This window comes from Diceros bicornis, chromosome 15 (genome assembly GCF_020826845.1).
Source record: "Diceros bicornis minor isolate mBicDic1 chromosome 15, mDicBic1.mat.cur, whole genome shotgun sequence".
Lineage (NCBI taxonomy): Eukaryota > Metazoa > Chordata > Mammalia > Perissodactyla > Rhinocerotidae > Diceros > Diceros bicornis.
This window is the reverse complement of record NC_080754.1, coordinates 23820277-23835930: the sequence shown is the minus strand read 5'-3', so window position 1 is coordinate 23835930 and position 15654 is coordinate 23820277. Positions and strand designations below refer to the sequence as shown.

Genomic DNA, 15654 nt, shown 5'->3' with positions numbered 1-15654 from the left:
CATGCTTTGACCATACTCTTTGGACAGTGGCCTCCAGGGCTGTGGTGGACACTCCTGGGGTCCTGGATTGCAGATCAGCTTCTAGACTCCCCTAATCACCAGGTAGTGGCAGTTTCATAAGGTTGTCCTGGGAAAAAGTGAGGGGTGGGTGAGGGGGGCTAGGCTTGTCATGGAAAGGCATGAGGTGAAGACTCCATGTTTTCAGAATCTTCTTCCATTCTAGAGAATTCTCGGGTCAAACACTATTACCTGCCTTCACCTGGATCTTTTTTTTTTTTTTCCATTTTTGGTTTCCTATTTTTATTTAAGACACATCTTGCTCTCCAGTTCAAAGTCTCAGCATTATCATGTGTTTTGTTGATCTGATTTATGATTTTAAAACTTATTTTTCCTTTTCCTACAACTAAGTTTCTAATCTTCATACTCCCTACTTCTATTTTGTTTCTATTTACCTTAAATTTTATTTATTTTACTCATTTTTAAAAAGGCTTAAAAATGTCTTCTTATAGAGTTTTGAAACTGTTCTAATTTCTTAGTCTTTTCATTGTTTCTCACCCTTTTTTAGTATACAGGCATATCTCATTTTATTGCACTTTGCTTTATTGCACTTTGCAGATATTGCATTTTTTTACAGGACCCTCCATCAGCAAAAAATATTACGACTCACTGAAAGCTCACTTGATCGTTAGCACTTGTAGCAATCAAGTATTTTTTAACCAAAGTATGAAAAATTTTTTTAAGACATAATGCTATTGCACACTTAACAGTTTATACTATAGTGTAAACATAATTTTATATGCACTGGGAAACAAAAAAATTTGTGTGCCTTGCTTTATTGTGATATTCACTTCACTGCAGTGGTCTGGAACCAGACTTGCAATATCTCTGAGGTATGCCTGTTGTGCTGCTGAAGCAAGCACTCACCCTTTTAAAATTTAATAACTACACAAAGAAAAGAATTATTTCAAGTAATTTTGAACACAGTAATCTGATTCTGTATTCCTAGTGGGATAAATTCTAAGGTAAAAGAAAAAACCATTGCAAATCTTAAATTTACTTAGTAGGTTTCTTTCTGTATCCGACTTCTGGCTATGGTAGACTACTTGTATCAGACTAGTCCTCTTGCCAACAACTACTAGAAGAGCTAAGGGGGGAAAAAGTCTACTTGAAGGCAACAAGGATTTGATGGGCCAAGTTCATGGAGAGAAGGGAAGTACAGAGAGAAGCAAAGTCAGAGACAGTAGAATAACTTCTTCAAAGTGCGTAAAGAAAATAACTGCCAATCTAGAATTCTATACCCAGCAAAAATATCCCTCAAAGAATGAAGGTGAAAGAAGACATTTGTCAGACAAACAAAAACTGCAAGAATTCATCACTACCAGATCTACACTAGCAGAAATACTAAAGCTAGAAAAAAAAGGATCCCCGATGGAGGCATGGAAATATTAGAAGGGTTGAAGAGCAGTGGGATGGAAGGCTAAATATGTTGGTAAAAATAAACAAATACTGACTGTATAAAAAAATGAAAATGTTTTGTAGAGTTTCAATATACATAGAATTAAAATGCATGTTAAAAGTAGTACAAAAGGCAGGAGGGGGATAATTGGGGTTTAAGTATTTGAAGTTCATTGCATTGTCTGGGAAATGATGAATATACTAATTTGCATTAGAGTTTAATAAGTCAAGGATGCATACTTTAATTTCCAGCTACCAAGGAAAAAACTAATAGAAGGTATAATCAACAATCTAATAGGGGATGAAAATGGAATAACAGAAATAATCCAGAAGAAGGGAGGAAAAGAGAGAAAAAGGAACAAAGAATAGATATGATAAATAGAAAAAAAAGGTTAATATGGTATATTTAAACCCAAACATATCAGTAAATACAGTAAATACATTAAACAGACTAAGTACTCCAAGTAAAAGATAAAGATTGTCAGACTGAATGAAGAAAAAACTCAAGTAAATGGTGCTACCAAGAAACATCTTAAATATACAGTTATAGGAAGGTTAGAAGAAAAAGGGTAAAAAAAAGATATAGCATACTAACAATAATCAAAATAAACTTAACATAGCTATTTTAATATTGCTAATGATAATTTTGGTATTCATAATTTTGAAACAATTTTATGTATACTGTAGGATAAAACAAATAAGTAACTGTAATATTAGGAACCAAAATTTCCTAAGGAAATTTTGACATAAAAGAGACATCAATATAAAATATAAAAAATTAAGAAAAAGTCTACAATATTAAATTTTCATTGAAAACATCAATATGAACTCATGGTTTTCTTAGCTTTAGCCATGAAAGAGCCTGGAATCAAAAACACCTCAGGAGCAGTGAGCACACCCAACACAGAGATCTTGGTTTCTCACTACCATTCCCAACTAAAAGGAATCAGGGCTTCTTAAAGAAATGTCTGATTCCAGGGCTCAGACAGGGAAAGTACAAGGTGAGCTGAAGAAATCTTGTGCTAGAAAGTGAAGAAATGTTCAAAGATTAACGGGGTCATCAAAAGGACATGAGAGCCAACTTGAAAGGGTTCCTACTAGCCAAATGTAGGATAATTTGTGCATCTAAAAGACTAATCACTGTAATTAAATATAATGTACTGAAATTTTTTACAAGCAAGAGGGAAGAAAATTTGTTCTTTACAAAAATGACAGGTAATAAATGTAGAAGGAATGACAGAATTAGAAAATCACCATTTTGCAACCTCCAATGTAATAATGGATTCAAGAAAGGGTCATCAATGGATGTTAAGGTCAATCAATAAAAAGTTGTTGGGGAAAAGGGTACTATACAGTCACAAAATATCATCCCACAGATTACCTACTGATTCCAGTGGAGAGAGAATGGTGGTCACCACCCTAACTAGTGACCAAACTTAGCAACATTAATAGTGTGACAACCTTACCATATGAGGGTTCTGATGTTATCACATCACAAAGAATATCTGAATTTACTCAAGCCTTTCAACATAACTCCCAGTTTACCAGAAATAAAGAGCATAGAGAGTAAATGAAATGACACCATGAGGAATCAGACAAATCTAGAATCTATAAGAAAACTGGCTTGGGTTCTTAAACAACAACAAAAAAATCAAGGCAAAACAGCCAGAATGTGAGACGTTCTATAACTCAGCTCGCTTAAAAGCTTTAAAAAATTCAATATTGATTCAGTCATGTCAGCATCATGGCAGAGTGAGCTCTTCCCTTAGACTCTCCCCACTAAGATACAACAAAAAGGACATTCATAAACCAACAGAGGCCATTCACATGACACAACAGATGTCTGAGAGACCCATGCAGCCATACATCTGAAGGTGTAGGTGCTGGACCCTCCAGGAGGCAGTGGAAGGAGGTAAGGGGATACCTTCTCCCTCCCCCACCGCGGTGACCTAGAGTGTAGGACCTCGAGTGGCCCTGAGAGGAGAGAGGGGAGGGAGAAGTCCTCCGTGGGAATGCCTTCATTCTCCAAGTTCCCTCACAGCCCAGGGAACAGCTCCACACCGAGGAGGCTAAGCAATCGCGGGGGCGTATTCACAAAGCCAAGCAGCCCAAGAAGGCAGACAGCATGGGCAAAGTGGAAGCGACCCTGGGATTGCATGGAAAAGAAAGCACCCCTCTCTCTGCCTGGTGCACCAGCTCTGGCAGTCGGCCAGGGCAAGGGATCCTGGCCAGAGCGCAAGTGTATACAATGTGTAAAGCAGTGGCAGTGAGTGGGCAAATGGAGATGGGCTCTGTCAGCATTTAGAAAGACAGTTCCATGAAATTAGGAATAAAATTAATGAAAAGAGGGAATTCTTCACAAAAGAGATTGAATCTATAAAGAAAAACAAATCAGAAATGTTGGAGATGAAAAATAGGCAATGAAGAAGTGAAACTCGTGCTGTTTGCAGATAACATAATCTTATATCATAATCTTATATATAGAAAACCCTAAAGAATCCATTGGAAAAATGTTAGAAATAATCCACAACTACAGCAAAGTTGCAGAGTACAAAATCAACTTAGAGAAATCAGTTGCATTTCTATATGCCAACAACGAACTGACAGAAAGAGAACCCAAGAAGACAATCCCATTTACGACTGCAATAAAATATCTAGGAATAAATTTAACCAAGGAAGTGAAAAACCCGTACAATGAAAAATATAAGACATTATTGAGTGAAATCAATGATGACATCAAGAAATGGAAAAATATTCCATGCACATGCACATGGATTAGAAGAATAAACATAGTTAAAATGTCCATACTACCTAAAGCAATCTACAGATTCAGTGCAATCCCAATCAGAATCCCAAGGACATTCTTCATGGAAACAGAACAAAGAATACTAAAATTCAACGGGGGCAACAAAAGACCCCAAATAGCTAAAGCAATCCTGAGAAAAAAGAACAAAGCTTGAGGCATCACAATCCCTGACTTCAAAATATACTACAGAGCTATAGGAATCAAACAGCATGGTACTGGTCCAAAAAAAAACACACAGATCAATGGAACAGAACTGAAAGCCCGTAAATAAAACCACACATCTACATACAGCTAATCTTTGACAAAGGAGCTAAGAACATAGAAGGGAGAAAGGAAAGTCTCTTCAATAAATGGTGCTGGGAAAACTGGACAGCCACATGCAAAAGAATGAAATTAGACCATTATCTTTCACCATAAACAAAAATTAACTCAAAATGGATTAAAGACTTGAAGGTAAGATGTGAAACCATAAAACTAGAAGAAAATATAGGCAGTACGCTCTTTGACATCAGTCTTAGAAGGCTCTTTTTGAATACCATGTCTACTCGAGCAAGGAAGACAAAAGACAAAATAAACAAATGGGACTTCATTAGACTAAAGAGCTTCTGCAAACAAATGAAACCAGGAACAAAATGAAAAGACAACCCACCAGCTGGGAGAAAATATTTGCAAATCATATATCTGACGGGTTAATTTCCAAAATATATAAAAACTCACACAACCCAACAACAAAAAGACAGACAACCTGATCAAAAAAGGGGCAAGGATATGAAAAGACATTTTTCCAAAGAAGATATACAGATGGCCAATAGGCACATGAAAAGATGGTCAACAGCACTAATCATCAGGGAAATGCAAATCAAAACATTGAGATATCACCTTACACCTGTTAGAATGCTATAATCACCAAGACAAAAAATAACAAATGTTGGAGAGGATATGGAGAAAAGGGAACCCTCATACACTGCTGGTGGAATGCAAACCGGTGCAACCACTGTGGAAAACAGCATGGAGATTTCTCAAAAAATTAAAAATAGAAATACCATATGACCCAGCTATCTCACTACTGGGTATTTATCCAAAGAACTTGAAATTAACAATTCAGAGAGACTTATGCACCCCTCTGTTCATTTTTGGCATTACAATAGCCAAGATGTGCAAGCAACCCAAGTGCCCGTTGACTAATGAATGGATAAGGAAGATGTACAATGGAATACTAGTCAGCCATAAAAAAACACAGAATCGTCTATTTGCGACAACTTGGATGGAGCTTGAGGGTATTATGTTAAGCAAAATAAGCCAGATAGAGAAAGATTTTACTCATATGTGGAAGACAGATAAACTCATGGACAAAGAGAACAGACTAGTGGTTACCAGACGGGAAGGGGGTGGGGGAGTGGGCATAAAGGGTAAAGGGGCACATATATATGGTGACAGACAAATAATAATGTACAACTGAAATTACACAATGTTATAAACTATTATGACTTCATAAAATCTTCAATATCATGAAAAATAATTTTTTAAAAGTCTAGAGTACCATTCTAGATAAGAAGAGACAAAGGAAACATGATGACCAAATGCACTGTAACAGCCCAGATTGGAGGTGGAGAGGGGAGAGTTATAAAAAAGCTGTTTTGAGCAGCTGAAGAAATTTGAACATGAACTCTGTATTGGATACTATCGAGGGTATGGTATATATCTTTGTAGGACACTTCAAATCTCTTTTGAGTTATTATGTGCTTAACTACATGAATAAACAGAATGGTGGCAGTGCAAATAGAGCATAAGAGAAAATTTGCAAAGAAAGAAAACGCAGGCTTTATTGGCAAGCTCGTTATTATAGAGGAAGGGAACATATTCAAAGATCTCTGGCTTTCCTCAGAAAGCGGTGGAACCAAGGACAGAAATGGGGAAGGAAGGGGAAAGATACTTACTTAGAGATGGTGAGTTAGGTTTCAGGGAAATTGATTTAGCAGAAAGATATTCAGTGGAGATTTTTTTAGGCCACTGGGAATACGTTATCGGAAGAGTCAAAGACCCAGCTTGGTGATGTTGATTTGGGAGGCATCAACATTGAAATAATAGCTGAAGCCAAGAAGGGTAAAACCATTCCCTGGTGAAGTGCCGAGACAGAAGACCAACGTATAAGTCCTGTGGGTAAAGCTAAGATTAGGGGTTTGGAAGAGAAACAGATACCAGTGATATTGAAAGTAAAATAGTTAAAGAAGGAGAAGAAAGCATCAAAATAATATTGTCATAGAAGTCAAGGGAGAACATAATTTCAAAGAGCAATATTAGTGTTTGAAAGAGGAAGATGCCAAAATAAGTGCAATGAACAAGGAAAGGACCACTGGATTCATCAAGGAGGCCAGCACTATTGACCTGTGAGTGGTGGGGCAGAAGCACAGAATCCTCATCTGAGGAGCCTCCGCGTGTCTCTCCGTGGTGGTGTGCTACTTATCAAATCCACCTGTGAAGCCATGTCTTTGAATTTTCATTAGCTTGCTTCACAAAGTAAATATTTGTCTTCAGTATTCTAATATCACATTGCAATCTAATATATTGTAATAACTGACACAAGAATCTCAATCTTCATGTCTCAGTAATTATGGTGACAGAGTAGAATCTAGAATCTAATATCTAGTTACCATAAAATATTCTAATTCTGGGTAAAAAAAAAAAAGGAAGTAAATGAAAATGTATTTATTCAGGATCGTGATACCCCTTATTTCCACCATTAAGAAACTCCATGTCAGCAGAAGGCTTACCTTCTCTATGGTGAAGTTGGAGCAGGTCTGATTAAACTTGCTTGCCACAGTGTTGTATTCTGGATCACCAGGCTGCAGCTCAACCACACAGACCTTCTGCTGCTTCATAGCACTCCAGTGCGCAGGGATCTCAGCTGCAAAGGACACACTTGAGGACTCCCTCACACCTGGGGAGGCTCATCTACATAGCCCACATTCCTGGTATGCTTTGAAAAGCTATCATTTCTGTTCTTGTTTATAATCTCCTAATTCAATGTATTCAAGAAGTTCCTTATCTTTCTAGGAGAATGCTTTTCAAAGCATGGACCAGAGACAACCTACATCAGAACAACCATAATGCTTATTTAGAAAAAGACAACAACACAGATCTATCAAATCAAAATCTCTGAGGGGCGGAACCTGTGTACCTCCTTAACAAGTTTTGATCACGCTCAGATTTGTGAACTGTTGGTATTGTATAACTCAGCTGCATATTCTGTTCAGTCTCTAATCTGTTATAATTTAGTAATTTAAGAATAAATTATTTTCCCACAATTTTTTAAATAAATAGTCACTATTGTCTTGCTTACAAATGCATGGATTTTTGCCAGAACTGCCCCCCACCACAGAGCCCTCCACATCTGTTCTTTCATTGTTCTTCCCAGTGTCCGTATGAGTTGGGTGGGTGGCAGGTTTTGCCATGTGGCAGGTTGTGGGAGCAGCTCTTTCTCCCCTTCTGCTAAATAGATTTGTCATTTCCCCAGGGTTGTTCAGAATCTGAGAAATTCATTCATACCGATCTCACAAGAGATGAAGATTATGTACTGGAAGCCAATTTACTAGTTTTCAGTGGGGACCTATGTGGTTTGAAGGCAGGAATGGCTGTCTACACAAGACAAGAATTCCCTTCCTGCAGAGAATCTGAAGGCTGCTTCCTTTTGCATGTGTCAAGGAACCTTATGTTCAGGGCAGAGGAGGAAGTGACTTCTGAGAGAAGATCCTACAGGGTCTTGATTCTATCTGGGTTATCAGTCACAGACACAGAGAGTGCCCACTTTCTGATCAGGCTGTCTTCTCCCTTTTGTTCTAGAAAACCTTCGGCTACTTTTCTTTAAAGCCCACGGCTTTCCCTCTCCTGACGGAAGCAGCCAATACCTCCTCAATAGAACTGGCTCTGGGAAGCTTGTAAACTGTAGAGATGGGAACAAATGCAAGGTTTGGCTAGTGCCATCATTAAGATGGTCATCCTCCAGGGTCTTGGGTGCATGCACCCCTGCTATATTTTCCTGGCCATAATGTAAGCCCCTTAAGCTCAGAGACCACATTTTCTATTTTATTCCATAACAGTTACTTGAATTTCATCTACTTGAATACAATTTTGATGTATGTACAAAATACAAAATGGGTCTAAAATAATGTATACAAGCATAAAAGTTTGACTCACCTTCAGATTTCATAAGGCGCCGAACAGATAATTGGTGTCCATTTGTATTTGTAGCAGTGTGTGTGTTGAAATCCACTGTGTAGCTCTGATGATTAATTTTGACACTAATTGCCTTTTTCTTTGCTTTCCTTGCATCCTCCAATTGCAGATTGGTCATTTTGTTAAAAGGATGAAAAGTGTTATTGTCGTTATATTGCCATTCTATACATTTACTGAGAGAATCTGCCCGGGATTCCTGTTCTTTGTGCACCCTGACCCTCTTGATCATTTCCTCAATTGCATCTCTAGCCTGTGTCACATCTCTGTTCATTCCCAAAACCTCAATCAAAGGTCTTTTATCATCCAAGGAAATGGTAATGTATAATTTCTTCTGCAGTTCATTCAATTCCCCATATTCCTTTTCATAAAAGTATTTGATACATTCATCTTCACTGGTGTAATGAGACTGTTCCTTTTCAATCAGATCCCGTATCCAGGAGAGGGCGTTGTCCACACATTTTACATTTTCACCACACACCTGAAAAACTGCTGATTCTGTTTTCTTTTCCAAAACCAAAGGTTTCTGTTTTTTGGGAGATTGCTTTAAGAAGCTCAAATATGCTAAAAAAGAAAAGAAGGGAAGATTAGTTATTTCTTTCTTTTTTCTTTTGTATCACCATACTCTACATTATATCCCCTGGGCTTATTTTCCTTATAACTGGAAGTTTCTACCTTTTGAGCACCTTTACCCATTGTGCCCATCTCCCACCCCTCTGCCTCTGGCAAGCACCAATCTGCTCTCTGTATCTATGAGTTTGGTTTTTGTTCTTTTTAACGGATTCCACATATAAGTGATATCATACAGTATTTGTCTTTCTCTGTCTGACTTACTTCACTTAGCATAATGCCCTCAGGGTCCATCTGTGTTGTTGCAAATGGCAAGATTTCATTCTTTTTATGGCTGAATAATATTCCATTGTGTGTGTGTATGTATACATATACATATATATATATATATATATATATATATATATATATATATATATACACACCACATTATCTTTATCCATTCATTTGTCACTGGACACTTAGGTTGTTTCTATGTCTTGGCTATTGTAAATAATGCTGCAGTGAATATAGATGTGCAGATATCTTTTTGAGACAGTAATTTCGTTTCCTTCCGATAAATAACCAGAAGTGGAATTGCTGGATCATATGGTAGTTCTATTTTTAATTTTGGGGAGAATGTCCATACTGTTTTCCATAGTGGCTGCACCAATTTACATTTCCACCAACAGTGCACAACGGTTCCCTTTTTTCCACATCCTCACCAACACTTGCTATGTCTTCTCTTTTTGGTAATAGCCATTCTATCAGGTGAAGTGATCTGCAGTTCCCTCGTTTTGGTTTGCAGTTCCCTGCTGACGTAGAGCACCTTTTCATATATTTTTTGGCCATTTGTATGTCTTTGGAAAAATGTCTATTCAGATCCTCTGCCCACTTTTAATTGGATGTTTTTTTTTTTTGCTATTGAGTTGTATGAGTTCTTTATATATTTTGGATATTGACCCATCAGATGCATAACTTGCAAATATTTTCTCCCACTCCAGAGGTTGCCTTTTCATTTTGTTGATGGTTTCCTTTGCTGTACAGAAGCATTTTAGTTTGATGTGGTCTCATTTGTTTATTTTTGCTTTTGTTGCCTTTGCTTTTGGTGTCAAATCCAAAAAATCATTGCTAAGACCAATGTTGAGCAGATTACTCCCTATGTTTCCTTCCAGGAGTTTTATGGTTTCAGGGTCTTACATTCAAGTCTTTAATCCATTTGGAGTGTATTTTTGTATATGGTATAAGATAGTGGTCCAGTTTCATTCTTTTGCATGTGGCGGTCCAGTTTTCCAAACACTATTTATTTAGTGTATGTGCTGCCAAAGCGATCATCCAACACTATTGAAGAGACTGTCATTTCCCCATTGTATATTCTTGACTCCTTTGTTGTAAATTAATTAACCTAATATGCATCGGTTTATTTCTGGGCTCTCTATTCTATTAATCTATGTGTCTGTTTTTATGCCAATATCATACTGTTTTGACTAACATAGTTTTGTAATATAGTTTGAAATCAGGAAGTGTGATGACTCCAGCTTTGTTCTTCTTTCTCAAGATTGCTTTGGCTATTTGGAGTGTTTCAAGGTTGCACACAAATTTTAGGATTGTTCGATTTCTGTGAAAAATGCTATTGGAATTTTGATAGAGACTGTATTGAATCTGTAGATTGTTTTAGGTAACATGGACATTTTAACAACATTAATTCTTCCAATCCATGAGCACAGAATATCTTTCCATTTATTTGTGTCTTCTTCAATTTCTTTCATCAGTGTCTTACAGTACAGGTCTTTCACTTCCTTGGTTATATTTATTCCTAGATATTTTATTCTTTTTGATGTAATAGTAAATGGGATTGTTTTCTTAATTTCTCTTTCTGATAGTTCATTAAAGATTAGCCAATTCTCATGTGACATCAGTATTAGGAACATGCATTTCATAAAAAAGAACAACTCACATGCAATTTTAGATATCACAGACTGTTGGACAGAATCCTGAGATCTTACTCTTTTTTTCATGTTGGCATAAAACACCTCCAGTACTTGAGGCAGAAAGATAACAACTTTAACTTTTTTCACGGACTGGACCGATCCTTTATGGATAAAGTCTTCAATGGCATCAATTATGGCTCCAGCAACCTTATCCGGGTCTTGTTTGGCATTTCCTGGAAAGGCAAATAATAAAAGTTACTGGAAAAAAAAAAACCCCAACTGGAAAAGGCTGAGGAATAAATTAGAAATTTCAATTCTCACGGAATAAATGCCCGCTACGCAACTCTCACCACCATGGAGTTTTCCAACAATGCATCAGCAAACACTTTTGAAGTCCTAGATGCAATGGGGCGTTTTTTTTCCGGGATGTCAGGAAGCCAACAGCCCCACAATGAACAAAGGACCCAGAAACCTAGCTTTCGGTGTCTGATGTTCATATCTGCTCTATCATCTGACCCCAGCTTACTATGTGGTGTCTGATGTTCATATCTGCTCTATCATCTGACCCCAGCTTACTGTCTTCCTCTGCTACAGAGCACAGTTAACCTTTCTTGGCTCACTAGTGTCCTTAAAAGATCCATGAAAAGGAAAAAAAGCTAATATGTTGAAACATCATGCTCTTTAAAGAGAACAACAATATTTTTTCTCAGTCATCACTTGACTTTATGCATGTGTCCTTATTCTCCCAAATGTCTTTGGGGACCTGATTTAAATTAAGCTAATTTTGTAAGACACCTGGAGGTATAAGCTATTTGTTATAATCTCTAATTCTTTGTACACAAGTTGCCCATGAGCCTCCAGGAAGCCTTTCCTCCCACACTCAGATTTTAGTTGACTTGCAGGGTTCCAGGTTGGGTATAGGGACTGGGGAGATATTTAGCAAGTCATGTCAGCAGGACCTAGTGACCACCTGGGTTTATCCTTGACCCTTTGTCCCCCCTCTTCTGCCCCCATCACCCCTTCATGTGTATATCATGGGTCACACTGTATTGCAGTTGCTTACAAGTCTGTCTCTCACAGTGGCTGGGTGCTCCTTGGGGACTGGACCCTTTCCTTAGTCATCTTTCTATCCCCAGTGCCTACGCACTGTGCCTGGCACATGGCAGGCACTCAGTAAATATTTAATCAAACTAATTAATAAGCTAAAGAACATGGGAGTGATAAAGAGGGTAGAGTCAAGGATTCTAGATAGAAAGTGATGCTTTTAACATGATCGGTGATATAAAATGAAAGGCTGGTTTGGGGGAGAAGACAATGAGAGTTTGGAGTCTGCATGGAGCTTGAGGTGCTTGCAGGCTTCGCTGACCTCCTTCTCTCCCCTTAGGCAGGCATGTGTAGGGAACAGGGAGAGGGCTTCCTTTACTGCTGAAAGCTTCTTGATCACAGTCCAAATTCAACTCATAGACACCACTAAGGGAGAAAGCTCCCCCATCCATTAGTCTAAGGACCAGCTCAGGTGGTATGGAGATAGGAAAAGAAGACAAGCAAGGAGAATCTGCTCACTTTGATTTACTCATACAGACCAGCAATGCAACCAGGTCAGTGGAAGGAACAGCATGTTTGCAGTAACCCAGAAATACTCAAACATATGTACGTATTTATACAAAACTAAAATGGCCTCCTTTCCTTGTTTCTTCTTTGGCTCCACTGAGGGACTCCCTTGGGAAGGGCTGTGTCACTCCTGGGCTGCCTGCTTTCTTGGCCCAAATAAATTAAGGTAGAAACACAGGACCAGAGTGCAGAGGAGAAAGCAGATGGAGACAGAGACTGAGGAGTCATTAAGTGGGTGACCATAAAAGATGATAGATAGACACGACAAACAGACAGACAGGTACTATGTTGGCTAATCCACTAGGATTGGATGATACTAAAAGGGGAATGAAAACATAAAGGGACTATAAATTATACACTTAGAAATAGAAAAGTAATAAAGTAAACAGCACTCCATGTGGGAACATTAAGAGGAATGGTAGAGAATTACAGGAATCAAAATATGGGACAGAGGATTAGAAGAAGGCTCAGACAGTGACAAGGATGGTTAAGTTTATTGAGGCAAAACTTTTGGAGGGCCTAGAATGTCAGTGTAGGACACTCAAATTTAGATTCCCAAGCAACAGAATATCAACCTACCAATGAGTGTTCTCTCTCTGGGACCAATCTGCTCCATTCCACCTCAAGCCTGAGAGTGTTCGCCTCCCCTGACCAGCTCTCTTAAGGGAGAGCAAGCAGGAGTTCCTACTCAATGCACATGACTCAGATTTCTGGGAAAAGAGCTCGCAGAGCATCACCCTACTAATGATAAACCCAAAGCTCCATCCTGATATATGAAGAATCACACAATCATTGTTTAGTTTGAGGAAAGCACGAAACTCAAAAGAGGCAAGTAGGCTGAAAAGAGGAAGGTGGAGAGTTGAGTTTCTGACCCATTAGAACACATTAGGTTCCAGTGACTGAATGGCTTCTACCCAGAGATGTCCTAAAGACAGCCTAGACAGGCACTGTTGAAGAGGTGAGAAAAGAGGCCTGGAAATGCTCATCTGGGAGTCAGCTACAGGGAGGTGGAAGTCAACACACTGATGTTCTGCATGGAGAGAGGAGAGAGAAGGAAGTTAAAGACCAAATAATGGGGGAAAAGTGGGGATGGAAAAAAGAGAAAGGAACGGATGAAAGAGAAGAAGAGATGGGCTTTCTCTTCCCCTCCCCTCTTTTCCCTTCCCTTCCATATTGGAGAGCAAATGTCTCTCTAATATTCTAAAACTCTCTTCGGTTTTCTTTATTTTTTCCTCTTCACTTAAATCACCCACAAGCTTTGCCCATTCCCTCAGGGGCTGCCTTGGGGTGAGGAAGCTGCCCTGACTCAGACCAGCACTAACTACATTAACAGTCAGCCCCAAATCTACGAGAAAGCGGACGCCTTGGGATTTCGCCTTCCGGAGCAAACCTGTCCCAATGGCTGGGAGGCAAATGGACGAGTAATTCCGCTTTTCACACTCTTGTAAAACACAGGAAACGGATGTCTTGACATCCTTTCCGCCAACGACATGAATAATGTTCTTGCACTTCAGTGATCCTCCTTCAGTAATGATATAATCATGGTTGCCCTGCTGAGCTGGGAAACACAAGACAAAAAGATGCAAAATCAGATGCTGAACCCACTCTTTGATTGCTTAGAAAGCAAAATGTCTGATTTGGCAAATGAAGCCTTTTTTTTGTGAATGAGAGACTCCTGAAATACTATTTTGGAGAAATCTTTCTTGCTTACCCTCTTTTTTGAACTGTGAGATTACTTTTCGCTTCTAATTCTCTACATTTGGAATTCTTTTGTAAAATGTGTGATTTTAAGATTAATATGCTGTCTCCCCAATCCCAACACTTTCCCCAGCCTCTCCATAGCCTCCCATTTTCAGTCTTCCACTTATGATTTAGGACCAAAAATAGCATTGTGCTTTACCTTGGCGAGAACATTCCATTTCCACACTTTGTCCGGCATGTTCTAAAATTGCTTTGGAGACCCCTACATGAGAAAATCAAGATGGTCACAAATATGAATTAAAAAATCCATATAGTGCATTTTGATCAGAATGATTGCCTCATTATCCAAATGTGTTCCCTATCATCAAAGGAATCCTATAACCCGGGTATTTCTGATAACAAAGAAGAAAAATTCATGAAATAACTGTTACCAATTATGAGAAACCATGTCAAAATAATTTTAAAATTCTTAATTAATATTAATAAACCAAAGTTGTAGAAACCAGTTTGGCTATAGGAACCTCCCTTATGGGATCTACTGTGACTATTACACTAGTCAAAATCCTATAAGTAAAGTACCTGCTTTGAGATTAAATGTGTTTGATGTTGAATTTACAATCACATCTGCCTCTTCTTTGGTGATATCTCCAGAGGCCACCTGGAAGATGATGGGACCAATCTTCATTTCATGCACTCCTAAAACAGGGCTGGAAAGAGTCCCATAGAAACCTGAAAAGAATACAAATGGAGTCCAGAACAAGTTGGCAACAGCAAGAATGACTTAGGTCACGTGCTCCTCATGTGTGCCCCTCTCATACTTCTTGCCCCCCCCCCCGTGATCTCTGGCCTTTAACCTGGCCCTGACCCTGAGCCCCAGTGATGGTCTGCTTCTGAAAAAGGATTATAAAATATAATACATATCAAACATGGACTTCTGGTGCAGGCCAAGGTGAAGTTAGCCCACTAGAGCCCTCTTTTTCCTACTGATTACAACTGAGAATGCAGGACAAAGACGAGAAGCCACTAACTGAGAACTAAAAAGTGAACAAAGGCAGGCAGATTGGGGAAGGGAGTCAAAATTGAAGAAGCAACCTCATACACTGCTGGCGAGAAGGCAAACTGGTGCAGCCACTATGGAAAACAGTTTAGAGAGTTCTCAAAATATTAAAAAATAGAAACACCATATGATCCAGCTATTCTACTACTGGGTATTTATCCAAGGAACATGAAATCAATAATTCAAAAAGATTTATGCACCTTTGTGTTCATTGCAGCATTATTCACAACAGCCAAGACACGGAAACAGCCCAAGTGCCTATCAAGAGGTGAATGGATAAAGATGTGGTGTATATATATATATATATATACACA

The 15654-nt window shown here is 38.6% G+C and overlaps 1 protein-coding gene across 3 annotated transcripts in view; it reads right to left on the bottom strand.

Moving 5' to 3' along the window:
- LOC131414779 (protein mono-ADP-ribosyltransferase PARP14-like) overlaps positions 1–15654 on the bottom strand; it is a 47283-nt gene that overhangs the window by 4576 nt on the left and 27053 nt on the right. For all 3 annotated transcript variants that reach the window (XR_009222228.1, XM_058555918.1, XM_058555917.1), the window contains exons 10-15: positions 14863–15012; positions 14483–14545; positions 13973–14140; positions 10998–11204; positions 8456–9055; positions 7033–7166 (exon numbers count right to left, since the gene is read on the bottom strand). Coding sequence is in view for 2 of the 3 variants with exons in the window: in XM_058555918.1 (XP_058411901.1) it covers positions 7033–7166; positions 8456–9055; positions 10998–11204; positions 13973–14140; positions 14483–14545; positions 14863–15012 (1322 nt within the window). In the remaining variant the exon portion in view is untranslated. The remainder of the gene's footprint in view (positions 1–7032; positions 7167–8455; positions 9056–10997; positions 11205–13972; positions 14141–14482; positions 14546–14862; positions 15013–15654) is intronic.